Source organism: Phragmites australis, chromosome 14 (genome assembly GCF_958298935.1).
Source record: "Phragmites australis chromosome 14, lpPhrAust1.1, whole genome shotgun sequence".
Classification (NCBI taxonomy): Eukaryota; Viridiplantae; Streptophyta; class Magnoliopsida; order Poales; family Poaceae; genus Phragmites; species Phragmites australis.
The window spans coordinates 553,468-580,786 of record NC_084934.1 but is presented as its reverse complement, the minus strand read 5'-3'; the positions used below and the strand labels follow the sequence as shown (position 1 = coordinate 580,786).

At 44.1% G+C, this 27,319-nt stretch overlaps 2 protein-coding genes and 1 long non-coding RNA gene across 3 annotated transcripts; all 3 read right to left on the bottom strand.

Moving 5' to 3' along the window:
- Nucleotides 1-34: 34 nt before the first annotated feature.
- On the bottom strand, nucleotides 35-1,423 carry LOC133891336 (uncharacterized). The gene is made up of 3 exons (XR_009904183.1): nucleotides 1,271-1,423; nucleotides 281-350; nucleotides 35-169 (listed from the first exon to the last, which is right to left on the bottom strand). It is a non-coding gene; the product is annotated as an uncharacterized LOC133891336 (long non-coding RNA).
- Nucleotides 1,424-3,194: 1,771 nt separating this feature from the next.
- LOC133890752 (uncharacterized) lies at nucleotides 3,195-5,995 on the bottom strand. Its single transcript, XM_062331277.1, has 3 exons — nucleotides 5,699-5,995; nucleotides 3,883-5,469; nucleotides 3,195-3,785 (listed from the first exon to the last, which is right to left on the bottom strand). The coding sequence occupies exons 1-3, from the start codon at nucleotides 5,738-5,740 to the stop codon at nucleotides 3,720-3,722; spliced, it is 1,695 nt and encodes a 564-aa protein (XP_062187261.1). The 5' UTR covers nucleotides 5,741-5,995; the 3' UTR covers nucleotides 3,195-3,719.
- Nucleotides 5,996-15,258: 9,263 nt separating this feature from the next.
- On the bottom strand, nucleotides 15,259-18,937 carry LOC133891790 (phytosulfokine receptor 2). Its single transcript, XM_062332545.1, has one exon. The coding sequence runs from the start codon at nucleotides 18,625-18,627 to the stop codon at nucleotides 15,535-15,537; it is 3,093 nt and encodes a 1,030-aa protein (XP_062188529.1). The 5' UTR covers nucleotides 18,628-18,937; the 3' UTR covers nucleotides 15,259-15,534.
- Between the last annotated feature and the right edge of the window lie 8,382 nt (nucleotides 18,938-27,319).

Sequence of the window (27,319 nt, the reverse complement as noted above, 5' to 3'; positions counted from 1 at the left end):
CATCTCTCGATAACATTACGTGTAGATGAGTGCTTGTAATTAAAGACCTCCTGCGGTGTATCAGGGTGTCATCCAGATCGCCACTCACTAAGATGATAACGTTGGCATCTATAAGGTGTAAGAAGGCCCTCTCCATTTGGATATCCAGCATCACATAGATAGTAGTATCCTAAAAGTTTTCAAGAAAAAACAGAAAATATTGTGACTAAGTTTTGACATGAAAATGTCATTTTTCTTAACAGAAGACAAGTTCGTTAGTTTTATTATTGTTACTCCATACCTCGAGGTATCCGCAACCCATTTCTTCTAGATATAGCATCACGTAATACTCTAGAATCTGTTGCAGAACCCTCCTGATGAGGACATCACTCTTTCGGATACACACACACACACACCGAGTATTCCTCCAACAATAGGTCCGTTGACACGAGCTCGTACACGTCAATTAAATCATGAGGTGAGCTCGTTCCTTAGTGTTCCTTTATATTTTGATAAGGATGGGATGCTACTGAATAATTGTGATGTATTGTTACTTAGGAACACAGGAGAAGACCAGTAAGGGCGCCCAAGCCAAGGTGGAGGTCCAATCAAGTTCGAGTCCGTTTTGGAGTCTAGGACCAGACTGCACTAAAATTGTCGCCCAGGACGCATACGGACTCCGTTTTCGACGTTCTACACATGGTTGGAAAGCTAAGGAGATAGGATTTCCAACAGGACTAGTCCCATGTCCAAATTCTTTCTGAGTCAACAGGAATCATCGAAACAAGTGGACGTCCAGAATCTATCAAGGTGCTGCGTCACCATCTTTTGGCCCGTTGGGCCATGTAACGTGTTGGAGTCCATTAGCGACGCGTCCAAGGGTCCTTGGCCGACCCTAGTCTCTTATATATAGTAGCCGCCGCCCCAATTAGGGTTGGGTTTTGCTTAGATATTGATCTACACACAGATTGTGAGATTTTCGCTCTTGTTCCGGACCGACTAGGCCGCCGCAAGTGTTTGTGGAACCCCGACTTCGAGTGCTTGAATTCTATTCGCAATATTTCAAATTGCATCTTCTACGTTCTTGCTTGTGTTCTCGGTACGCTTGCAGGGATTGAGCCTTCTTTACGAGATCAACCGCGTGACACGGTTGATAACCAACGGAGCTGTGGTGTAGTGATTGCAAGGGAGACGATCTGTTCGGATCGAAGTCTTTGGATCATCAACGTCGAGTTCTCCATCTACCGACTTATCGCTACCTATCGAAAGATCAGACCAACAATCTCATCACCTCCCATCCTGGAAGGATATAAATGAATTGGCCGTCTTGTGAACAGACTCCTAGCATATTTGTAGCCACGTTGCCTTTCCTTGTTCTATATCTAGCTTTATCAATATCATGTACATAAATATCTATGTATGTCCCATCAAGAGCACCGAGACATTTCTGTTATATATAGGTGTTAGTTCATAATTAGGCACACGAGAAAAAGTTTAGAATTATTACTTGGAATAGTGTGGTTTTGTTTAGTATACCTCAAACCATTTCCATTTTGTGTCAAATGAGTTTGCCAGAACTGGTTCTGATTTCTTCAGCAAAACTTGGTGACACCGTAAAATTGCATTCAAGACTCTGCTAAAATTTCTACTAATTGTCTCCCCAGATCTTGCAAGTTGTCTCTTTATCACTCTATTTTTAATATTGTGGGCTACAATATGCAAAAAGCTTGTTACCATCTCCTCCAGTGATGTATTTTTGGTGCCTTCTAGTTTACCTGTGGTAGACAATAAATTACAAAGTAATGCAAAAGATCTACGATTCATGCGGATATTCTCAATGCTTGCCAAATCACTATTGTAGATGATCTTGTGCAAATATACTTGTCGAGTCAGGTGCCTATCCAGTGCATGTTCACCTCCCCACTCATTTTTCTTTTTTTTTTGTTTAGATTGACCAAATAAAAGATAAAGGCAATTAAGTTTCTCATCATTTCCATGTATGAAACTAAAATAGATATCACCAATGGTAAGTTGGGATTCTCCACACTGTCCATCTACAAATTTCGAATTATAGAATATAAGTGCAAATCAGATATACATGTAAAATTGAAAGGCAAACTTGGAATAAAGGAAAACCTGCATGCAGTTTAATCATGCAAATGCGCAGATAATTGATAGCAAGGAATGAGGAAAACATGCATGCAATTTCAACAACGTCGAAGCTTTCAATCAACGCACAGGTACATATATATCAAATTGATGTGACTAATGTAATCATGGAAGCTTTCGAACCAACGCACATGCACATGTCTAACAGATGTAAACATGGAAGATGAACTCACTTGGGATGGATGAAAAGGAGCAATCTTTGTCCAGTTATTGTGCGGAGATTAGGCGACTCAGATCCATATGCTAGGATTCATCGGAGACCTATATATAGGAGGAGAATAGATGAAAGCGGGGAAAAAAAATTCAGTGGAGGGGACTCACGCGCGCCTAGTTTTGGAGCAAAGAACGTCGTGAGGAGATTTCGCAGCACATGTATTCGAGGAAAGCAATGTGTTTTTATGGTAATCGTAATCCCGTGAATCAGCGGAATCTTGTTACATCTGTAATCTCATTTTCCTCCTTATGATTACTAGTTAGTTTAGCCAAACACGGTAGTCAGTTCAGATGGACCCAGGATTATTGAGAATCTGAACAATAATCCCCGTACCAAACACGGCCTTACTTATTACCAATAATTTACTGTAGCACATTCACCAAGAAGGCCTTTTACAAATACTTAAAAATATACGATACTAATAAAGTATATTTCACGATAAATCTAATGATATAAAAGTTTTACATACATATAAATTTTTCGAAAAAAATGTAAGGTCAAAATTACTGCAGTAAACGCAAATCATTAATAGCAAGTAAAGAAAACGGAGGTGGTAAAATGCAAGATTTATCTCGACTGGTTTTTTTCTATGTTTGCTGGAAAAATCAACTGGAGCAAACAAGGATTTGTTCACAACAGACTGATGCAAATTTTGGTTCAAAACAGACCCATCCAAATGCAAAACGCCAATTATGAGACATTCTCCTCCTAGTACAACTTGTTTTGCAGGAGAGGTAACCAACCAGGTAAAGGAAACAAAAGCCATCAGACGCTCATCTATTTTTTGGATAGAAACAAACAGCTCTGTTGCACAGCAAAACAAAAAACAAAAAAAAGGAATAATTTTAACACATTCAATACCACCATTCCAAAGTACAGAGCTGTCGTTCCAAGATCAGCCATCATTTCAATGTTCAAGTACAAAAGGCACATGCCAATGTTTGCAATACTTGTCCAACACCTCCTTGCAACAGCCCACTGTATAGGAAACACTATGCAGCAACGACGACAGAAGCAGACGACAGACTAGGTGTATACCAGGATTCAATGGCAACTGTGCTGCTTACAAGGATACAATCCAAGGAAAGTAGTAGCTTTCCTGTAGAAACTGGCTAACTGCTCAAAATGTTGACTTGGCAGAGTAATTCGGTTGAACAACAAATATATCATGTTCTAACAAGTATCAAGGCTTCTGTCGGGCAGCAAAACTGCAATGCGGGGCGAGTTCAATGTGGGTGGGAAAAGATACCCAGATGACGTACTGGGGACTTGTGCTAGAAGAAAATAGGTATATCCAGCTAAAAACTAAAGCGAGGACAGTAAAACTAATGAGAAGTAGATGATAATCTTGACATTTTCAGCGCTGCAATTTCCTCCTTGCAAGGGCCGGGGTTTTCTTTGGTATGTAGACTTTGTAGCTGACCTAGAAAATATAAGGAAGTCAATAATTAGATTCAATGGATATAATTGAAGCATGATAATTCAAGCACTTGAAACAAAAGTAAAGGTCTATCTCTCACCTCCACCATCTCTCCCTCATGCATTCTAGAGAAAGTCTTCTTCTGAAACTGAGAACCGTCTTTATCATCAATTCTAGCCTGGATCTTGTCCTCAGCAGGTGACACAATAGAATCGTTAGTAGCTGAAGCTTCACTTGTCTTTCTTTCATCTCCATTAGTTCCTTCAGCTTTGTTAATGTCAATCAGAGGGTGCCCAACTTCGCTACTGCCTTCAACAGGGGCGGAATTCTCACCGGGCCTAGGAGTGGTATATGTACTACCATCAAGCCCTTCCCTAGCGGGTATGCTCACAACTGATCTAACACTGGGAGTTCCACTCACATGACTCACCCCTGCACTGCTTCCTAACCTTTGCCTTACACTACCAGAACTCCCTGGAATGCTCACCAACCTTCGCATTACACTATGACTATTCCTACTATATTGTGGTGAAATAAGCTGAGAAGTTGAATGAGTTGCCTCTAACATGCTTCCCTTCTGTTGAGTTGGGCCACCAGTATCACCAGCCTCAAGTATTCCAGGTGATCCAGCCCCACAACTCATGCCAGCATTGCTTTCATGCTTCCAAGAATGACTTGTACCATTCCCACAATCCTCTGATCTAGGTGATCCAGCAGAATGTCCCACTCCAAGACTGCTTCCCTGCCTCTGAAAAGGGGTAACAGCAGCAGACCTTGCTTCAGCAATTTTCGTGCCAGTATTCTGGGGCCTATCTGCCAATGCTTCCTTCCCTGCAGCATTGTCATCTCTTTTTTCAGCCATGATCGCTGCTTGCCTGAACTTTCGGAAGTTCTCAAGAGCTTTCTGCCTGAGAATCAGCTCAAGATCCTCAGCCACTGGGCTTCCCCTACCAGCAGGTAAGATATCTTCGATTTCATTGGCATCCTTGGAAGGTGGGCTCTTCTCCATCTTCTCCAAGCTCACGTTCTTCTCGTATCGGTCAATATGACCGTCCCTCTTTTCGGCAATAGCAACTGCTTTATCATCCCCATCAACATCCTCAATCATGTTCTCCTCAGCCTGGGAAGTTCGCTGATTGTTGTAGTCTTGTCGAAGCTTGTCTCTAGTAGCATCATCCCTCGCCCCATCAACCATCTGCTTCCTGCTCTTACTCTTGCTCCTACTCCTGCTCCTGCCACTACTCGCTGCACTGCTCGTGTAGCTCCTCGACCTCCGCACCTTCCTCCTCTTCCGATCCTTCTCTCTGTCTCTGTCCCTACCCCTCCCCTTTCTCTTCCTAACATCTCTGGACCGGCTCCTGGGCGGGCTCACCGACCTGTCAGAGGCACTGCTGCTACTGTGGCACGTTTCGCTGCCGCGGCGGGAGTAGCTCCTGGACACCGAGGAAGGGCTGCTGCTACTGAGGCTACTGTCAGGGCTAAGACTACGGCGGCGGCGACGATGACGACGAAGGCTGCTGCTGCCAACCTTGCTCCTTTTGCTCATCTTGCCAGGAATCCTCCTGCTGTGCTTCTTGGAGCGTTTGCGGGGTGGAGATTCAGAACCGGATGAGGAGCGGCTGCGGCTGTGGCGGCCACGGCGGCGCTTACCATGCGATGACCGGATCTTCTTGGGCTTTGCCTCATCCTAACAAGAAAGTTGAATCATCAGTAGGGTTTTCGAAATACACACATCAGGGTCGAAGAATCTGCATCCTAATTTGAGACCAAGAAACAATCGCCATCCTAAATTAGGAGATTTTCAAGAACCTAATCTCCCCCCCAAAAAAAATGTTTTATCTTTTAAGAACATAACTGCCAAGTGAGTAGAGATTTCAAGAGAGAGAGTGAGATAGAGAGAGGCTACGCGGGGTTACCTCGTCGACGGTGGCCTTGTTGCCGGCGGCTTTGGTCTTCATCGGGGTCGGGTCGGGTGGGGCGGCACCTGCAGAAGAGAGAAACGGAGAGAGAAACGAGGGCGAGGCTCAGCAGGAAGGAGATCGATTACCCGAAGGAGGAGGAGGGTTTCGGTTGAGGGACCAAGCCAAGCCGAGGCAAGGGTTTCCTGGTTCCTCCCTCGCCTCCCTTGTTGCCTTTCTTTCTTGGTTTCCTCTGGGTTTGGATAGGACGAGGAGAAGGATTCGACCTCTCTTTTAATCCTCGGCACTATAGACTATAGACATGCAAATTTCCAACCTTGTACATTCTCCGGATCTAGAGCTATACATGAATAGTGTTTGTGGCACATAACTAAAGAAAGCAAGGCAAAGCGAAGTATATATTGCCGGATCGCATCACATTCATGATTCACTAGCAACTGTATACGTGTGTAAAACACGTAGAATTAGTTGGAAAAAAAATAAAAAATAGCATACTAAAGAGATATTTGTATTTACGAAATTCAATACGAAGGATATTGAATGTATTTTTAAAATATATAAAAGGTAAATATTTAACATCTAGATAAGGAAGGTAAATAATAAGAGATTAAATGTAGTTTTAGAAAGAGGAATATGATTTAATTTTATATGATGACCGTTTGATCAATTCGAATAGATAATAAAGATTAATCAGATTTATTATAACTTATATATTTTATAGAAATATAGATATGGATTCACAGTCCACTCTCCATATGAACCGGCATAAATCTCATCTCCCTGAAATACTATACGATGATGATGAAATCAATAACAAGACACAAATCCTAACGAAGATCACCACCTTAAAACGACAAAGTATTGGTATTGCTGGGGTCACAATCACGTTCACACTTTAGTCTCCACTGAAACCGACCGGCATAATCTGAAAGAAAATGAAGCAAGATCGCCATCTTGAAGATCATGAAGAAGACGTCCTGAAGATCACCATCTTGATTCTTGAGATGCGAAATTCCGAGTCAAGAAAATGGCCACTCCTAATACGATATAACAAACTAATATCTAAAAATTGTCATATCATATAGACACAAAGTAGATATAAACTACACCAATGCATTATATCTAAAATAGGATCTACATAATTAATACATATTTTTTTCACTCACCTCATGTTTTATAGAAGATGCTAGCTCATTATTTTTTTCATTTAATTCTTTACCGTATCATCTTTTATTCTACATGACTATCTGATTAATATCTAAAATATTGTACATCATGAAGTATCGAGAGTGACGTTATGCGATCAGTTAAGCAGACCGACCTTAGAGCAAGGTAGCACAGCATTTTATTTCTTGAAATTGGTGGAAGAAAAACATAGCAAGTCCTCAAATACAGATCTCGCAGAAGCACACACAACATACACCGCATACAGGTTTAAAGGCTTGAACTTTAACTGACGCATAAAGGTTTTCAGAATTTATTCAACAATCAACACTACTCTGCAGTTTGACAAATCTAGCAGTTGTAAAATGAAGATCACGGTGGCATAGATGTAACTCCAATACACCATACTCAATATCCTGCAGCTCCCAAAAGTTTGATCTTGGTGCAACAAATGTAATAACAACAACCTATTCCACGTTACAAGAATCAGCTACCAGGCAAAATTGCATTCTGCAAGATATCTACCTAATAAGTAATAACCTGAGCACTAGACAGAGTAAAAAGGCAGCAGCATGGCCAAGTAATTATGCTGCAGATTTTCCGTTTAATTCTCATGTCAGGACCTCCTAGGCTTTGATCGAAAATGAAGAAAATAACAATAATGATCATGCACTATCGAGCCATTGGACAACTTGTTCAATCGATGGCCGCTGCAGCACTTGGATCTGCTCATGCACTTGCACGCCTTCTCAAGGAACGACAACAGCATGCCTGTTGCTCCATATCAGTCTTCCAAAAATTAAAATCTGCACTTCCTTCTTTTCAAATTTCATCTGAAGAACCAAGGAGACCCCTTGGATCTGGACACATCCACAGGTCGTTTACCGGTGAGCAGTTCAAGCAAGGCTACAGCTACACCGAAGCTGAAGAAGATCGACATCTCCTGTATTCACAGGAGTGGCGATCACAGATTGACTATACTCTGGACTTTGGTGGTATGTGCCCCAAGGTAGCAACCAGATCGGCACTCACCCAATCCTCGCCTACATACTGCCATCCTTCCTCGACGTTCGTTCTTCCCTTCTTCTCGAGGAACACCGACATAGTACTCTGATTAGTATTGTATGTAGCTACCTTTCCATCGTAGTAAGATTTATGCTACATATGCATGATTAGGTGTATACTTGTATGGTTTTCTCGCATATTTACTAATGAGCAGTGCAAACTTAATTTAGGGGTCAGGATTCAATTTTCGCATCAAAGAAACATCTCAATTTTTTTTCCAACAGGAATATCTGCGCTTCTTAACGGCTCATCTCATAAATAACTAAATTCGATCAACAAATTTCTCAGTTAGAATACTGTCAACAGGGTCCACACACACCTGTAGGAATTCAACTCCAAAGATATTAGGTAGGTACGAGGTGCCAGGGAAAAAAACAAATACTTGACGTTTTCGATAAGATCCGCTCGAACTTCTTCGATAAGATCTGCTCGAACTTCTGAAACTTTGACTATCAATGACCTTTTAAATGTTTAGTTTTGAAACTTGAAAATAATATGTGCATATAGCTTTTGAAAAATACGTTCATAACCTCATAAATTTATCAGATATTATAAATATATTTTAATATAAAATAGTGGTCAAATGTAGACATTGAAGACCGCGCCATGTCCAAAACGTCAAAGTATGTATGACTAGGAGTACATAGGAACATATAATATGGTAGAGTATATAAATAAATTTAATCCAAAATATTTATATATGCTAATCTAATTGAGACTCCTCAAGAGCACTCATGTTCACCTTAATCCTCAATAAAAGAAACTACCCCATTGATTTGGAGAAAAAGAGAGAGATAAAAATCACATTAATCCAAGAAAAAAGGAAAACATCTAGCCATATGCATTTGGTTGGCCTTCTTGTTTAATGATTTGGATTAAGGTACAATATGTTAGGTATACAATTCTAGCAAACTCCAGAAGAGAACTAAGTGTCAAATTTAGCTAAAACAATTCATTTGTACAAATAATATGTACCTATATTTAGAACATTGATTAAAAATATATAGATAAAAAAGACTCCACTGTCAAGAATGATTCTACATAACTGTATATATTTCTTGATAAAAATTGGATTTAAAAATTAAATAAAAAACGACTCTCCAAAAATAATGACTCCCTTCCAATTACAATAATATCAATACTCCATGTCCAAGACAATACTAGAAAAAAATAGATATAAAGGTCGAACTGTATGTGAAATTTTAAGTCAATTTTTTTGCACTTAAGAATAATGATGTGCTCCAACAACAAATTTTATGAAAAATCGTAAATGTTCCCATTAATATGGGGAAAAGGAAATAGATGGAAGATATTCACTCAATATGACCAGTTGCAGTGGATTAGATCGAAAGTAATGGTGCATGCCAAATACATATTAAACTATATATGATTCTACAAACTGTAATCAGGTAAGGGGTATATTAGTTTCCATGTCAAATTATGACAACTTCAATTGAAATAGTATCGTATTTTGGTACTTCAATTATTAGCATTATAAATTGAAGGTTTTTTCCACTAGCCCATGCGAATGCACGGGTTGACGATAAGTATAACCTAAAAATTAGCATGATGAAGCAAGAAGGCCAAGTAGGGATGTCATGGTCGGCAAGACTTATAGCAAGAGAAGAAGGTAGGCGGCAGCAAACCAAAGTGGCGGTTAAGTTACCATATGTGTATTCAAATAAATAAGTAAGTTTAGATTTATGAGATTAGACAATCAAGTGGGATATGGTAGGATTAGTTAAGATTGAGTTAGTTAGTTTGAATTGTAAATAGATTAGAGTTTGTGTAAGGTTCGGTTGAGGCTCTTTATACAGAGCAGACGCCCATGGGAAGAAAGGAAGGAAATAGATCAATCTGATTCCCATCTCAATTCTCTTCTATCTCATCTCCTTGTTGCTATCAACTCACTGACGCCTCTGGCATCGTCCACTTCCTCAACACAGACAGGAAATCAGCGAAGGATAGGCCAGCTACCTCCCACTCTTATCCAATCCGATCGCTACCCCAAGGCCATGATAACTTGGTATCAGAGACACCACCATCCATGGGATTTGGGGCCGATCACGAACAGTTCAAGAAACTCCTCACTGAACAGGAAGACCTGTTGTGCCATGAGTTCCAAACTGGGTCCTCCAATATCCAGTCCATTCTGAATGATGTCACCAAGGCATTGAACGGTGTAATGGAGTGATTGACGTGATTGCAGAAAGTGAAGGGCATGGAGGAACCGAGCGACGTTGTTGACTCGGCTGATATCTCCGGTTAGCTAGCAACAACCCACCAGTACTCACGGATGATGCCGCCAAGATGGCTGCGTTGGCCGCGGGAAAGGCACCAACCGGTATGGCTATCCTCAGTGGTCCTGGCCTTCGGCAGCATCCTGGTTTGCTACACCATGGCAATGAGCTCCCGCCAAAGCAGTCGGCCATGGACTGCCCGCTGTCTTTCCGCCGAAATCTTGATGATTACGCAGACAGAGTCAGCAGCGGTGTTCCCAAGTTCTTCAAGCTGGATTTTCCAAAATACGACAGCAAAGACGATCCCCTTCCATGGCTTAATCACCGTGAGATGTTCTTCCATGGCCAGCAGACAAAGGAACATCACAATGTGTGGCTCGCATCATTCAATATGGACGGCGATGCTCATCACTGGTACGCCCATCTAGAACGCTCTCGTGGCAAGCCACCGTGGGCTAAATTCTAGGAGCTCTGCATTACACGCTTCAGGCCGCCAATCTGAAGTAATCCATTGGGCGAACTCCGATTTCCCCGCCAGATCGGATCAGCTAATGACTACCAATGTCACTTCATGTCCCTACTCGGTCGCACGAATCCCTTAACGGAGAAACAAGAGAAGCAGCTCTTCACATCAGGCCTTGCCGACGAAATCCGTATCGTCGTAGAGCTGCAAGATCCTGTGGACCTAGAGCATGCCATGAGCTTGGCACGTGCATATGAGAGGAAGGCGACGTGTTTCGTCCGCGACATGACTGCGCGCATGGTGGTGTGCAGCGGTCCTTTGCCTATACCGGCTGCTGCATTGACAACAATGGCAATGGGATAGGTGTCCAGATTCAACGCCCGATCAAGCGTCTTACACCATTTGAGATGACGGAATAGCACCGCCTGGATCTTTGTTTCAATTGTGATGAGAAGTTCATGCATGGCCACTGGTGTGCTCACCTATTCTACATTGAACTTGATGACACCACGGTGGACAATAGCAACTATGAGGATCACGATGCGGCACCGGATGACCCGCACACTTCCCTCTACGCGGTGGCGGTGTCCAGCCTGTGGGCACAGTCTATCTGCGGGTTTCTGTGGGCGGCCACACTCTCTTGGCACTCGTGGACTTGAGATCGTCTCACAACTTCATCCGCGATGAGGTGGCAGTACGTCTCAGCTTGCATCTACAGCCTGTATGCACGGGTCTATGTGTTATCGTAGCAAACGGTGACCAGCTGCGCACTACAAGTGTTTGCCGGTCCTTATCAATTGGCATGGGGCAAGAGGTGTTCACACTCGATTGCTTTGCTGTGCCACTCGAGGGCTACGATATGGTCCTTGGCATGCAATGGTTGCGCTCACTCGGGCCAGTTTTGTGGGATTTCAACAAGCTGACCATATCATGTGTTCTCCACGGCAAACGCGTCACATGGCACGAAGTGCCGGGCACGACACCAACAATCTTCACCATCACCCATGACGGCAACATAATGGAGCGATTACTTGCTGAGTTTGACGCATTGTGTGGTGAACCGTCTAGTTTACCACCAGCACGCGTTCATGATCACCGCATTCATCTATATGCTAGAGCCATGCCGGTAGCAGTGTGCCCTGACAGGTATCCTCGGCTTCAGAAGGATGAGATGGAATGCCAATGTGTCGCCATGCTTAATCAGGGTCTCATACGCCTCAACACTTCAGCTTTTTTGTCACCAGTTCTTTTGGTTAAGAAACGTGATGGTTTGTGGCGTTTCTGTGTCGATTATCGGGCACTCAATGCTATAACAATCAAGGACAAATTTCCAATTCTGGTGGTCGAGGAACTATTGGACGAGCTGCGTGGTGCTTGCTATTTTACCAAATTGGATCTCTGCAGTGGATATCATCAAGTATGTATGCATGTAGCCGACATAGAAAAGACAATGTTACACACACATCAGGGTCATCATAAATTTATGGTGATGCCGTTTGGACTAACAAGCGTTCCGGTGATGTTTCAAGCACTCATGAATCACATTCTTCGCCAGTATCTTCGTTTGTTCATTCTTGTTTTTTATGATATATTAATTTACAGTTCATCTTGGGATGATCATCTTCGCCATGTCTGAACTGTTCTTGAGACGTTGAGACAACACAATTTGTTTTTGAAGAAATCCAAGTGCTTATTTGGGGTCTCCTTTGTCTCTTATCTATGGCACGTGGTGGCCGTGGACGGCGTAGCCATGGAAAGTCAGAAGGTTCATGCGGTGTCCGAGTGGCCAGAGCCGAAATCAATCCGTGCACTCTATGGTTTTCTGGGTTTGGCCGGCTACTATCGCTATTTCTTTCAGAATTACGGCACTATCGCAGCTCTCCTGATGCAGCTTTTGAAGAAGGAAAGGTTCACCTGGATAGAGGATGCCTCCCAAGCCTTTCTCACCCTCAAATGCGCCCTCTCTTCGGCTCTGGTGTTGCAATTACTAGATTTTTGTCGCAATTTTGTGGTTGAATTTGATGCTTCAGGATCGGGCATTAGTGTCGTGCTTCATCAAGGAACGGGTCCGGTGGCATTCTTCAACAAAGCTTTGGCGCCTCGACATGCAAGGTTGGCCACTTATGAGCGAGAACATGTCGGTTTGGCGCACGCCATCAGGTATTGGAGACCTTATCTCTTGGGTTGACACTGTGTGATGAAAACAGATCATTATAGCTTGAAATTTCTTCTTGATCAACGACTCTCTACAATTTCTCAATATCGTAGGATTAGTACGTTATTGGGATTTGATTTTGAAGTGGAATACAAGCTGGGTGTTTCCAATACAGTGGTCGATGCCCTATATCATTGCGACGTCGAGACTTTGGTAACGTGTGCTCTATCAGCGCCAATGTTTTCACTTTGGAATGATCTGTGTGGTGAATTGGCGACTGACCAGGACCTCTGTCGTCTCCTTGAAGATGTGCTGGCGGGCAAGAAGGGACCAACTTGGGAAGTCTGTAATGGATTGATCACCATTGGTCGCCGTATCTTTGTGCCGGATCATTCCTCATTCATACTGCAGCTACTGGACAAGGTGCACTCAGCAAGACATGAGGGCGTTTAGCGAACCCTTCATCGTCTTCACGCTGATTTCCAAATTTCGGGCGATAAGAAGCTGGTGCAGGACTTCGTAAGACATTGTACAATTTGTCAACAGAACAAAAAATATCATCTTCACCCGATTGGGCTGCTACAACCTTTGCCAGTTCCATCGCAAGTGTGGAGTGATATTGCCATGGATTTCGTCGAAGGTCTACTACGAACCAACAATAAGTTTGTTATTTTTATTGTGGTTGATGGTTGATCGTTTCTCTAAATTTGCTCACTTCATCCCATTGAGACGTCCTTATACCACAACCTTTGTGGTCAAGGCTTTCTTTGATGAGGTGGTACATTTGCATGGTCTTCCAGAGTCCATTGTGAGTGATTGTGATCCTATCTTCACAAGCAATTTGTGGAAAGAGCTTTCTTGTCTCTTTAGTACACGCTTGCACATGAGTTCTGCATTTCATCCACAGAGCCATGGTCAATCAGAAGCAGCCAACAAAGTAATCATCATGTATCTTCGCTGCTTGTCGGGGGATCGGCCAAAACAGTGGCTCCGATGTCTACCTTGGGCTGAGTATTATTACAATACGACATATCATTTTAGTCTTCGTGATACTCCATTTCAGATTGTTTATGGTTGTTCTCCTCCCACTTTGCGTGCCTATGATAAGGGAGAAGCTGAAGTACTAGCCGTTGAGCAATCCTTGCTGGAAAGAGGTGAGTTCCTCTTTGATATCAGGGAAAGACTTCTTCATGCACAAGAACATGCTAAACAATATTATGATACTAAGCACACATATGTGGCGTTTGGAGTAGGTGATTGGGTATGGTTGAAGCTTCTTCATCAACCTACAGCTTCGATTCAAACCTCCAGGGGCAAGCAATCACCATGTTTCTATGGTCCTTTTCAAGTTCTAACACGTATTGGTGATGTGGCTTATCGTCTTCAATTACCAGTGGGTGCAAGAATTCATGATGTGTTCCATGTGAGCGTGCTCAAGAAATTTCACAGTTGGCCACCGCAAGAAACTCCTCAGTTGTCATCGCTTGTTCATGGTAGGGCCTTGCCTATTCCAGCTCTCATTATTCGCAGTCGTTTTGCTCGCAGCATTTGGCAGATATTGGTGTGATGGCAAGGTCAGGATGCTTGCGACACCACTTGGGAAGATGTGGAATCCTCCAAGCAACGCTATCCTAATTTTCAGCTTGAGGACGAGGTGTTTCCGAAGGAGGGGAGAGGTATCATGGTCAACAAGACTTATAGCAGAAGAAGAAGGCATGCGGCAGCAAAGTGGCGGTTAAGTTACCATATGTGTATTCAAATAAATAAGTTTAGATTTAGGAGATTAGGCAATCAAGTTAGATATGGTAGGATTAGTTAAGATTGAGTTGGTTAGTTTGAATTGTAAACGGATTAGAGTTTGTGTAAGGTTCGATTGAGGCTCTTTATATAGAGCAGACGCCTATGAGAAGAAAGGAAGAAAATAGATCAATCTGATTCCCATCTCAATTCTCTTCTATCTCATCTCCTTGCTGATGTCAACTCACCGACGCCAGTCGTCCACTTCCTCAACACGGGCAGGCCAGCTACCTCCCACTCTTATCCAATCCAATCGCTACCCCAAGGCCGTGACAAGGGAAGACATTCGAGGGTCACCATCTTCAAACTTTTGGATAAATCCAGTGAACACGCATGATTCCTTCTCACTCACCTGTACGGATTTATTACAGGGAATTTCGAGATGTAGCTCGATTCCAACCAGCAAAACCTTCAAATTTCATCGACAATGCCCTCCCAAAGAAAAAAAAATCATGAATAAAAAAAGATTATATCAATCCGAAATTACAACTGAAATGTCAGAATGCCTAGACAAATTAATGTATCTAATACCGTCAGTTATACAAACCTAAAGGATTAGTTAACAAGAGAGGTAGCACAATAAGTTAACGGTCAAATTTGTACCGGTTGGGAAAAAAATGTTACCTTAATGCGGAAGCCACCTTAATGCAAAACAGCTGAGAAATACATCACATTAATTCTGCTGATCAGATTGGACTGCACAAACATAGAAACGGGAACATCGATGATATTTTACAGGAACGCTGAGTTTCATAAAACAAAAACAAGACTCAAGTTATTTTCTAGTTTGCAATATAATGAAATGATACTACGGTTATATACACCAGCTAGACTGTATCATCCAAATTTACTCAAGATTGCTTCTCAACTCTGTTTCTATCTCATGTCAAGACATCATAGCCTTTGATCGAAAACAAAGAAACGGGCAATCAAGACGATATAATAATGATCATGCACTGTCAAGCCAAGTGACAACTTGTTCTATCAATGGCCGCTGCCGAGGATCAGTGCTGATGCACTTGCATGCCGTCTCCAGGACCGACAACAGTTGCTTCTCATGCGCTTTGCTCCATAGCAATCTGTCGAAAATCTGCTCTTCTTTCTTTTCAGATTTCATCTGCAGAACCCAGGAGATCAAGTCCCTGGATCCCTTGGTTTTTGACACATCCACAGGCCGCTTACCAGTGAGGAGTTCAAGCAAGACTACACCGAAGCTGAAGACATCTCCTTTCGGAGTAGCGATCACCGATTGACTATATTCTGGTGGTATGTACCCCAAGGTACCAACCAGATCGGTAGTCACATGAGTATCATAGGGCTGTATTAGCCTTGCTAGCCCAAAATCAGCCAGGCACGCTTCGAAATTTTCGTTCAGAAGGATGTTGCTGGACTTCACATCTCGGTGGATGATGTTGGGCTCGCAATCCTTGTGCAAGTAAGCCAATCCCCTGGCTGAACCTTGAGCAATCCGGAGTCGTGACTCCCATTTCAGCATGTAACCACCATCTGACCTCTCGTGCAGCCAGTAGTCCAAGCTACCATTCTCCATGTACGAGTAGATCAGCAACCTATCATTTCCATAGCGGCAGTACCCTCTGAGGGTTACAAGATTTTTGTGTTGAGCCTGTGACAGTGCTTCCACCTCAGCACGGAACTCCCTCTCCATCTGCCCACAATCACCAGAGAGCCTCTTCACTGCCGCCTTTGTTCCGTCGGGGAGGTAGGCCTTGTACACCAGACCAAATCCACCACATCCTATTATGCTGGCTTGATCAAAGTTGTTTGTCGATCTAACAAGGTCACTGACAGTTAGCTCCTTCACCGCAGAATTCTGAAAGAATAGCACCGGTTTCGAGTAACAATCATACAATTCGTGACAGGAGCCCTCAGTATCTTCATAATCAATAGTGCTGACCTCCCTCTTTGACATGTTAACCAAAATAACAGCTAAAAATACTGCGAGGGCCAGTCCAATGCAGATTGCCACCCCAAGTATTTTGTTTTTCCTGTTCCTGATACTTGCTGCAGGCTCTATCTCCTTGTCATTAGGAATTTCCCTAGACAGATTGAGGTTGCAAGAACTTGACCTGCACAAACCAGGGTTACCCTCAAAACTTGAGTTGGAGAAGGTGAAGAACTGCCCTCCATTTGGGATCTGCCCCACCAAGTGATTGTGAGCCACAGTGAACTTTGACAAGAAGGTGAGCTTCGTTAGGGATGATGGAATAGATCCACTGAGATTATTGGATGAAAGGTCAAGAACCTCCAAATTCTCCATCCTGGACAGTGCATCAGGAATGCTCCCAGATATGACATTGTTGCTCAAATCCAGCACATGTAGCTCCCTCAAGTTTCCAAACTCAGGCCAGATAGTCCCGTTCAGACCATTGTCATTCAGGAACAACGACGGCGGGAAGTTTGAGAGCTGATTGTATTGCCGGCCGCTTGTGCTTTTGTTATGCTTCACATACAGTGGCATGCTAGTAAACGCTATACCTGGTGACTGCCTGGCAGTGACAAGGCTCTTCAGTTGCGTCAAGCTCTTCGGTATCTCTCCAACCAAGGAATTGTTTGAGAGATCCAAGTAGCTCAAGTACTCAAACTTGCCAATCCACGACGGGATGGTGCCAACCAATTGGTTCCAGGACAGATCAAGCACTTCCAATTTTCTGCACCGAGTCAGCCATTCAGGAACCCTTCCCCTGAGAGCACAATCACCAAGGGCCAGCACCTCCATGCCGTCAAACCCACCAATGCCATCACCCGGTAGCTCCTCGCCATTGAAATTCTTGGTGAGAATCAGTGTGGTGAGGTTCTTGCAGCCACCGAGCACCCTAAGCGCCCCTGAGATGTTGCGCAGGCTGTTGTTGGACAGCGAGAGCATAGAGAGTGATGCGAGCTGGATGTAATCCTCAGGCAATTGGCCAGTCAGCCTGTTCTTGGCAAGACTGAGCGACTTGAGCTCTCGGCAACCGGCAAGGCTAACAGGGAGTGTGCCGTTTAGGTGGTTTGTAGCAAGGTCAATGGAAGCAAGGAATGGCATTCCGGAGAAGTTGACGCGAGCAATTGGACCAGAAAGGGAATTGTTCCGGAGGTCAAGCACACGGAGAGATGGCAGCAGGGACATCGACGGCGGCAGCGGCCCAGAGAAGCTATTGGAGTGCGCGGCCAAATTCTCCAGAGACGTGAGGTCGCCGAAGACGTCCGGGAGGTGGCCGGAGAAGCGGTTCACGGACAAATCCAGAAAGGTGAGATTTTTGAGCTCGCGGATGCGGGAGCTGACCTGGCCGGTGAGCCCATTGGACGCGAGGGAGAGCTTCTGCAGCCCGGTGAGGCCAAAGAGCGCGGCGGGGAGGGCGCCCGAGAAGGCGTTCGAGCCCAAGAAGAGCACCCGGAGCGTAGCGGCGCAGAGCGGCGGCGTGGAGTTGGCGGAGGATGGGAGTGCGCCGCCAAGGCGGTTGGCGGAGAGGTCTAGCACCCGCAGGGCCGGCGCGCCGGCGCAGAGGTCGGGGGCGAGCGCGCCGGAGAGCGAGTTGTTGCTGGCGTCGAATGCCGCGAGGCCCGGGAGGGCGGCGAGGTCGGGCAGCGCGCCGTCGAGCAGATTGGAGGAGAGGTTGGCGGCGCGGAGGCCGGCGACGGCGGCGACCGGGGAGAGGTCCCCGGAGAGCGCGTTGCGGCTGAGGTCGAGCTCCTCCAAACGCTCGAGGCTGGCGAGGACCGCGGGGAGGGGACCCGCGAGGCCGCGCCCGGGGAGCCGCAGAGCCACGACGCGCCCGTCGGCATCGCAGACGACGCCGTTCCAGGCGCAGCACGCGGCGCCGCCGCCGCCAGCCCACGCGACGCGGAGGGCGCCGCCGGTGAGGTTGCCAGCGAAGGCCCACAGCGCGCGGAGGTCGTCCGGGTGGCACGGCGCGGCGCGCGCCGGCGGGAGCAGGGCGGAAAGCGCCAGGAAAAAGAAGAAGGGGAGCAGGAGCGCGCATTTCTCCATGGATTTGGGCCTGCAGGTACACACGCGCAACATAGGCACAGCTGCAAGAACCATTGCAAGAAACTCGCGAGGCAAGAACAGCAGGAGCTACGCTAGTGTAGGCGGCGGCGTAGAAATTGGCAATGCGGCAGCACCATTCCAGGTGGTCTGGGTTTCTACCTTGTTGGCCCTGCTCTCTCTTCTCTTGAGTGGGAGAGGAGAGGACACAGGAAGGTTGATGATGAGTGGAGTGAGAGAGTGCGAAGAGGGGAGTGAGTAGGGGAGTTGAAAGGAGTGCGAGTAGTGGAGTGAGAGAGTGCGAAGAGGGGGAGTTGAAAGGAGGGAGGCAGGCAGGCAGGAGGCAATGATGCGCGAGCGTGGATGGGGGATGGGGATGGGAGACGCTCCAGTCCAAACTCCAAAGTCCACTACTCCAGTACCAGTCCAGACCACGACGCGACGCCACGCCACGCCCTGGAGTCTTCTCTTGCGTGGCCGCGTGGGGGAGAAGACGACGGCGGGAAGGGGTGGTGGGGGGTTGCGTCAAGCGGGGAGAATGCACTGCGGTGGGCTGCGGGCTGTTGGAGTGCGATGCCCGTTTCCCTTTCCTCCCTTTCCGTTCCGTTCAGTTCCTCGATGCTCGCCCACCGGCCATAAACCATAAATGGAGGAGGAGCATTTGGCCACGGATCTCCAACAATAAATGTTAACCCTGGAAATACGGTATTCGTTAGACCATTTTTAACCATATTCTCTTTATTTTATTTTTTTTTCTTATTTTTTCTTATTCCTTTTATTTTCTTTCATCTCCAACAGCTTATCTTCGAGGGGAATCACAAAGAGAAAGGAGAGAGAATCCCGTCGTGAAGTGAAACCGTTTGAATATTGAAAGAAATGAAAATCCTTTCACGATGAAAATCATCCACGAGAGAAATCTCTTGGACGTAATCTTACTCTCGTCTCAAATATGAGTCTATATAGTCTTCTCTAACTACAATACATTTTTGCTTGGTTTTCCATATTAGTCTATACTTAAATGTATATAACCAATATGGTAAACTTGTCATATAACTTAACTCTAGCAATAGTTGTTAGACAATAAAATTATTAAAGATGATCAAATGGGTTTGGTGAGTCAGCCCGGTACGAGCACAAAAGCAATCTAGCCCACTAGGCACATCCTGTTGACGGGTTGTACCATGTTAGCCCACGACCCTAAACAGTGGCCCACAACACGACCTACCAACCATCGTGTCATGTCTGGCTAGCCCACGAGACCTGTCGTGTATAGCTAGTCTGAAGAAAAATTAGAAAAAATCTAAAAAGAGTACAACATGGCTCTACAATTTGTCATGTATTTGTAGAGTTCATCTTGTTATTTTTCTACAACAGTAAGCACAACAAATATTTGCACATTAAAATTATCTAGACAAAATTTTCTACAACTTCTGTATTCACACAAAAATTCATTCTAGCTTTTGCTATGCCTAATCATAGTCACAAATGTTAGAAAACAACATGACTTCAGAAATTTATACCTCCTGATTTATTCATCCAAATTCATTGTTCAAAAACTCTATGGAAGTATAAAGAATTTTTTTACAACTATCTAGGACATCACATTCTATGATTATGTATCTAAATAACCCTAAATTTCAATTAACTGTCGCTGGCTCTCTAAGGGTAAATATATATTTTTTATGGGTAAAATAGATAAAAGTGACGAGGAAGGAATGAAAATTAAAAGCAGTGACAAATAAAAAAAATCATTTTATAGAGTGATAAATAGGGAATCACCTTATCTTCTAATGGAAAACAAGGAATTATCTCATAATTATTAGGCAATAGGGTCATCAGAGATGACCAAATAGGCTTGCTGGGTCGGCTCGGCATGGGCATAAAAGCAGCCCAGCCCACTAGGCACGATCATGTTGGTAGGATATGACTTGCTGGGCCCATGGGCCTAAGCGGTGGCCCACGACATGACCCACTAACCTCCCTGTTGTGCTAGGCTAGCCCACGACACGATCGGCACGTTGGCCATGGCTAGCTCAGTGAAAAATTAGAAAAAAATTTAAAAAAAGTACATTGTAGCTCTAAAATTAAAAAAATCAAGAAAAACTAGATAAAATCATAGACACACAATTGGAATTAAATATTAATCTTTATTAATGTTTTGGAAGCCTCATTAAAAACCTTTCTAGGTACATGAGAAAACCCTAGAAAAAAAACAAGAGTACAACATAGCTTCAAAAATTACATGGTTTCATCAACATCTAGATACAAAATTAATGATGCTTCAAACTCTTTATTCTCTATACTGTGTTGTGCTAGCGCTTAATAATGGTGAGTACTTTCAAGTTCCACCATCTAATTTGTCAGAATTGTTCTTCTCTCCTCAATTATCCTTCCAGTAAGACTGAAGGCAGACTCTGAAGAAACTGTCGATACAGGAACTTGTAAGGACCTGTCCAAATTAAATTCGAATTAATCACCAGGACGATCATTTGACAAGATGAGAGTTAGCTTGCGTCCATCTCCTGATGTGCCACATGCTAACCCATATCTCATCACAGCAATCATAGCCACCGATGATTAAAATGAATTAAATTTCAGTAGTCCCGGTATGTGCGTGTTGGTAACTCCCAAGAAAGCTATTACCCACACATACCTTTAACAACATGAATATCACAACACCAAAATTAACTAGGTTTCAACATATTACAAGTTGATACATTAAGCTAAAGGCAAAAACATTATCTAACGTAAACATACATACATACATACATACATCGCAGTGAAAAACACAACTATTAGATGGAAAACTCTAATACATACATACATACATACATCGCAGTGAAAAACACAACTCGGATACATCCCGTGCGTACCACGACTCACCGGACCAACCTCAGGTGGCTCTACAAGCCCTCTCACTCACATCTCAATGCATAGGTCAAATTAACGTGGTGATTTACAATACTTGGCTTACCCGTCCCATATCCGAGTATGTGGTAAGTATGAAAAAGTGTTAAAGCCAACGACATCGACGGACGCTGCTTAACCAATGTAAGCGGTCTATAGCATCCTGATTCCTCTCCCGACCTACCCCTAGCACCGCCCATATCTCGTCTCATCCTCACAACACATCCACCCCAACAATATTATCATTTCTTTTGTGAACGAGTAAATAAGCCCTAAGCTCACGAACGGGGGTTAAACCACCGCTCGATTTCTACCGAAAGACCTAAGCATTGCTAAGCACATCGCCGATATTTTACACTTGACCATGATACATAAACAACCCAGGTTACAATGGATCAAGCAATAAACAACATCAAGATAGGGCAATGCAACAAATAGGATCTACCCATATCAACCCAACACTTGACTCATTATCATGCAAACATACATAAGGTATAATTTATCACATTAGACCCAATCGATCCAAAGTACTGGGAAGAGTATGCTTAGATGCTTGCCTTGCTGATTTTTTTCACTTTGGGATCAAACGTCAAACCCCTTCATGAAAACACGTTACACTCCGGTTCGACGATCACTAAAGAAAAGAATGCATCGCAATAAACATATAATGAAATGCCATAAAATATGCTTTGTAATGTATGAAAGTATTTTCCTAAGTTAGAAAAAGTCATAAGAAGACTAGAAAAATTAGTTTCACCAATTTTGGACTTGTAAAGAATTAACAATAAATTAATGAAGCTTTAACCTAATTAATTTATCTTAGAAAGTTAATTAATTATTTCATGGATGGGGATATTTTTAATAGGTATAGGAGGTTATTATGAAACCAAAAAATTTGTTTCATAATTTTTTGGAGTTGTAGAGAATTTATTATGAATTTTACAACTTCAGTAAAGAAAAAAAAGAAAAATGCCTTATGAACAATACAACCTTGATGCTCCGGGTTGAACTCGGACCTCCAGGTTCCGGAGTCTCCAGGTGAACCTCTGCGTGGGGGTCCTCAGGTATTTTTTGCTAGGATCATCCGAAATCTCTGGGTTGTGACTCAGAACCTTCGGGTGAGGTCAGAAATGCTAATTTTCGTCGGGAATCTCTCCGGCAACGATTTTGGTGACTTTTGGGGTAGGGATTTTACATCTAGAGCATCATCTTGACCTCCTTTGCTACGTAGGATAACATGCATAAGCCAAAAATGACCAAAACTCGGCTATTGCCTCCAATGGTGATGGCAGTCATTATTGAGCTCTTTTGAGCTTGATGTCGGTAGATCCGGCCATGGGAATGCAATGGGAGAGGGTTAGAGTGCTCACCACGTTCTAGCAAGCTTGTTTCTCGGTCTTTAGGGTTAGGAAATGTGAGGAACCATCCAAATAATATTCTAATTAATCACCAGGAGGATTATTATTCATAATCACAACCTCAGTGATTAACCAGAATACTATTTCGGCAGTTCCGACACGTGTTTTATGCCCAAGATCGGAACACATGTCTTTCCAACATGCATATCATATCATAGCTTAAGAAAGAGCGAGTAAATGAAGTTATATTACAAGTTCTTAAGCATGCAACTATTTGCAACAGTTTACACAAAGAGGAACTACGCAGCGAAAAAATAAAACCTTAGCAACAACAAAAGGAGAGTGGAACCATATGCCCTCAGGCTTCACCCCAAAAGCTACACCTCACTAGAGTAGGATGCACTACTCTTGCCCACTACCTGCATCGGCGGGCACAAATTAGCCAAACACCGCATCACCCTCACCAGCAGAACCTGAAAGCGCAGGCATAAGTACGAAGGTACTCATAAGACTTAATCCATATAAAGCACATATACTTAGCTCGACTCCAAGGATTATGCATTGAGTTGTTAGCAAGAGTAGGTTACAAGGTTAAGTAAAACATATGCGGTAAGCAACCTAGACACATATGTGTGAGTATCTATACTTAACTCAAAAACAACTACACTTTCTACCCTGTAAACCACAACTTGAACATGTATGTATAGTAACCATAGTACCTCCTCAACGAACCACCAACCAAAACCATCACACCAATAACCTTGTCCCACATTCGTAAACTTTACGACCGATACAAATGAAACAATAGCATGCTCATGACCGAGAGCACGGCAATTCAAATTGTTCTTACACCCTGCAAGGGGGGTACAACTTTACCCACACGACTTGAGGACCATTCGGCTTGTGCTACTCACGAAAGTACACACAAAGGGGTACTCGAGTCAACCTTTCTCATACCTGGAACCACCCACTTGCATTGCCCCTATGGCACCGGGGTTACCGCGAGCGTGTCCCGGACACCTCCGGCTCCCCGCCACCTTACTTCTCCTTTTCTTTTTCTCTTACGCATCATAGAGCCGCAAGGCAAGTATCGGCACGGCATATGATAATCGGCTTACCTTACCATTAGATCAGCATGTGGTGAGTACGGTAAGTGCTAGAACCAACTGTACCGACGGACAGCCTTAAACGATGCAAGCGGTCTATGACATCCGGGTTCCTCTCCCAAACTACCCAGAGGACTCCTCCTGGGCAGAAGATACCCCTAACACCGTCCACATCTCGTCTCAATCTCACACCTCAACCATTCATCTCAACCTCATCTTTGTATCTGTAAACAGTGATTGAGTCCTAAGCTCGTGAACAACGGCAACACCGTCGCTCGACTTCTACCGAGGACCTAAGCATTGCTAAGCATTTCGATTAAACTTTGAAGCTAGACACAACTATATTATCAAGGCTACAAGGATAAGGATTCATCAATAAATCAAGGTATAGATAATGCATCAACATAGGTTCTACCCATGTCAGTCCGACATTGGACTCAACACATGCAAAAATACATAAAGCATAATTTATCAATTTTAGACTCCATTTGATTTGGACAAAGGGTGCAATATGCTTAGATGCTTGCCTTGCTGCTCCGAGCTTTACCTGATACTCCTGAACAGAACTCGCAGAAGTGGTATGCCTTGGTGTCACCCTCGATCACACTCGTGTCACGCTCCAGTTCTTCGTTCGCTACTAAAGAACGCATGCAATGATGAGCACGAATGACATGCAATGACAGATGCTCCACATTGCATAACAAGGTGGAGATGCAATGCATCATGACATGAGTTTTAAAGCCTCAAAATTTTCTTAATTAAGATTAATGTTCAACATCTACTCATTTTCCTGGATTAATTAATCTTAACACAAAGCTTAACCCTAAACAGGAATTTAATCATGTATAACATGAGGGTGATTATTTTTAATGATCAGGGAAACAATTAACAAGATTTACAAAATTTATTTCATCAATTTTGGAGTTACCAATATTTAATTATGGATTAATAAAGCTCAAACATATTTTTATTAACCCATGCAATTTAAATACACATTTCATATCTCCCAGTATTTTTAACATGTAGATACTGATCATATAAACCTAACAAAATTGGTTTCATGATTTTTGGAGCTATATACAAATTTCTATGTATTTTACAAGTTTCAGTCGAATTGTGTGTTGAACCAAAATTCAATTTCACATTTTCTCAAATAACCGAATTAAAAACGGCCTAGAAACGTTTTGTACACCTGGCCGGCTAGCCACAGTCACTGACAGTGGGCTCGATGGGTTTTGACTCGGGTAAAAATTGAATGAGCGCGGGGCGGCACAGTACCGGCGGCACGACGAACTCACCGGTAGCAAACGGCAGCATGGCACGGTCAGCGGAGGGCACCGGCGGCACCAGTGTGACACGGGGGACTCGACTGAGGGACGTGTGGTCGACAGCGATGACCGGAGGGTGGCCATCGACGGCAAACGGCGGCAATCAATGGTGGCGGCTCGGTCAAGCATGCCCTTGGCCAAACGGCGGCGTAATCGACCTAGCCGAGCACTCCTACAGCATCTACGCAGGCATGTGGACTCAACGGTGTGCTCATCGGCCACTGGACCCGACCGGAGCACGGCCGGCGGTGCTCGGTAGCGTGAGGAGGAGCGCGCCGGCAACAGGCTAAAGGAAATCAGACGCGCGCAAAAGGAAGAGGTGAGCGAGGAGAGGCTCACTGCATGATTGGTCGGGGTGGAGAAGCTTCGGACCGGCGGTTTCGACGGTGAGGGGCGGAGCCACTTGGCCGGCGCTGAGGAAAATGACGCTCGCGCGGTGATTCTGACTAGAGAAAGGTGGAATTCGCGTAAGAGGCGGTCGGTGATGCTCCCTGGGTTCTCTCTCTTGCTTCTTGCAGCTCGGGCTCGACAGATTCGTGCTCGGGCACGGTGGATTTAGATGGCGTCCATGTCGCGGTGCTCTGCTCTGCTCTGGACTGGGCGGCTGAGTGAGAGATAGAGGAGAGCAGAGAGAGCGAGGGGGAGAAGATAAGGGCGGCGCCAGCACCTCGGGAAGGAGTACAGTGCCATGCTCAACTTGCCAGCAACGTGGCTGGCCTCCAAAGTTAGTAAAATCGGTGGCCACCCCTGAGCAGAGCCCGGCGAGTGAGAAGAGGTGAGAGGCAGAGAGAGGGATGACATGTGGGACCGATGAACAGTGATCGATTAAAGAAAATATCATCTCCACATCTTCTATTCAAAAGAATATCTTCCCGTGGTTCAAAAATCATGGGACAAATTTTGTGTGAAACTAAAATTCATGTGCAACCCATTTTAACTAGTTTGACCCATAATGCCTGAGCCAATTTCAAAATAAAATTCTCCAAACATGCAACCTTTCCTAACTTGTGATAATTTTTATGCCTTAAAAATAATTCCCAAAAATTTGGAAAAATTCATTTATATACTCCACATGACAGGGACTAATTTCTAAAATTATTTTCAACCCTATGTTGTATAGCAATATTTTGAGTTGCTTAGTAATGCACCAATTAATATTGATTTTCATAATTTATGTTTAATTGAAAATGCATGTTCATAAATCACCAAAACAATTAAGCATGATGCTAATAATGATTATGATGATTAATGACATGCTTAAGCCATCTGGGCTATTATAGGGAAGGGCCGAAGCTTGAGATGAAGCCAGGGTGGTGGTGGCCGGCTTGAGGAGGAAGAAGAGGTGGCCGAGGTGCTTGAGCTCGACGGGGAGGAAGACCTTCGGCGGGCCGCGGTGGGGCAGCTCGCCGGGGACCCCTCCTTGGCCTCCCCTTGCTTCTCCCCTCTTCTCCTTTTTCTTCTTCTCTCTTTCTTCTTGGTTCGGTTGGGGAGGGAGAGCATGAGAGAGAGGGGAAGGGGCTACTGCCCCTGTTGTGCTTGGCATGGGAGAGGGAGAGGGTGGGAGTGAGAGGAAGTTGGATAGGGAGGGAGGGAGAGAGAAGGGTTGCTGCCCTTTGTGAGATGGGGTGGTTGGCCAACCCAAGTGGGTCCCACATGCTAGAGAAAGAAGACATTTTAGATGTAAATTCTCTTCTTTCTCTCATGTAATTACTCAAAACGACATACTCTAGTGCTCCATAATAAAAATGCTTAAATTTAAACAAGAGCTAATGATATATGATTATACTTAATTACATGATTACTGTTTTAGGACGTGACAAACTATTAGTACATCTCGTGCTAATAAGGAAAGCACCGAATATGAAAGCTTGTGCTCATGCCACCAATAAAGTATGTTCAAATCATCTTCTTCATAATGATAGTATTGTTGTCGATGAAGGATGCTAGCTCCATACCTGGTGTCGCAATGCTCGAAGATGATCGTGGCAAAGAATTTGAACCCCATATCCCCCATGTTATTTTCTTCTTACCTGTTATGGTTGCTAGTGGA

What these genes read in the sequence shown, in the direction of transcription:
- LOC133890752 (XM_062331277.1), bottom strand. Translation starts at nt 5,740, where the DNA reads ATGAAGACCAAAGCCGCCGGCAACAAGGCCACCGTCGACGAG. An exon ending in ACAAGGCCACCGTCGACGAG is followed by an intron (nt 5,470 to 5,698) that starts GTAACCCCGCGT and finishes CTTTCTTGTTAG; the next exon opens with GATGAGGCAAAGCCCAAGAA. An exon ending in ATGAGGGAGAGATGGTGGAG is followed by an intron (nt 3,786 to 3,882) that starts GTGAGAGATAGA and finishes TATATTTTCTAG; the next exon opens with GTCAGCTACAAAGTCTACAT.
- LOC133891790 (XM_062332545.1), bottom strand. Translation starts at nt 18,627, where the DNA reads ATGGTTCTTGCAGCTGTGCCTATGTTGCGCGTGTGTACCTGCAGGCCC.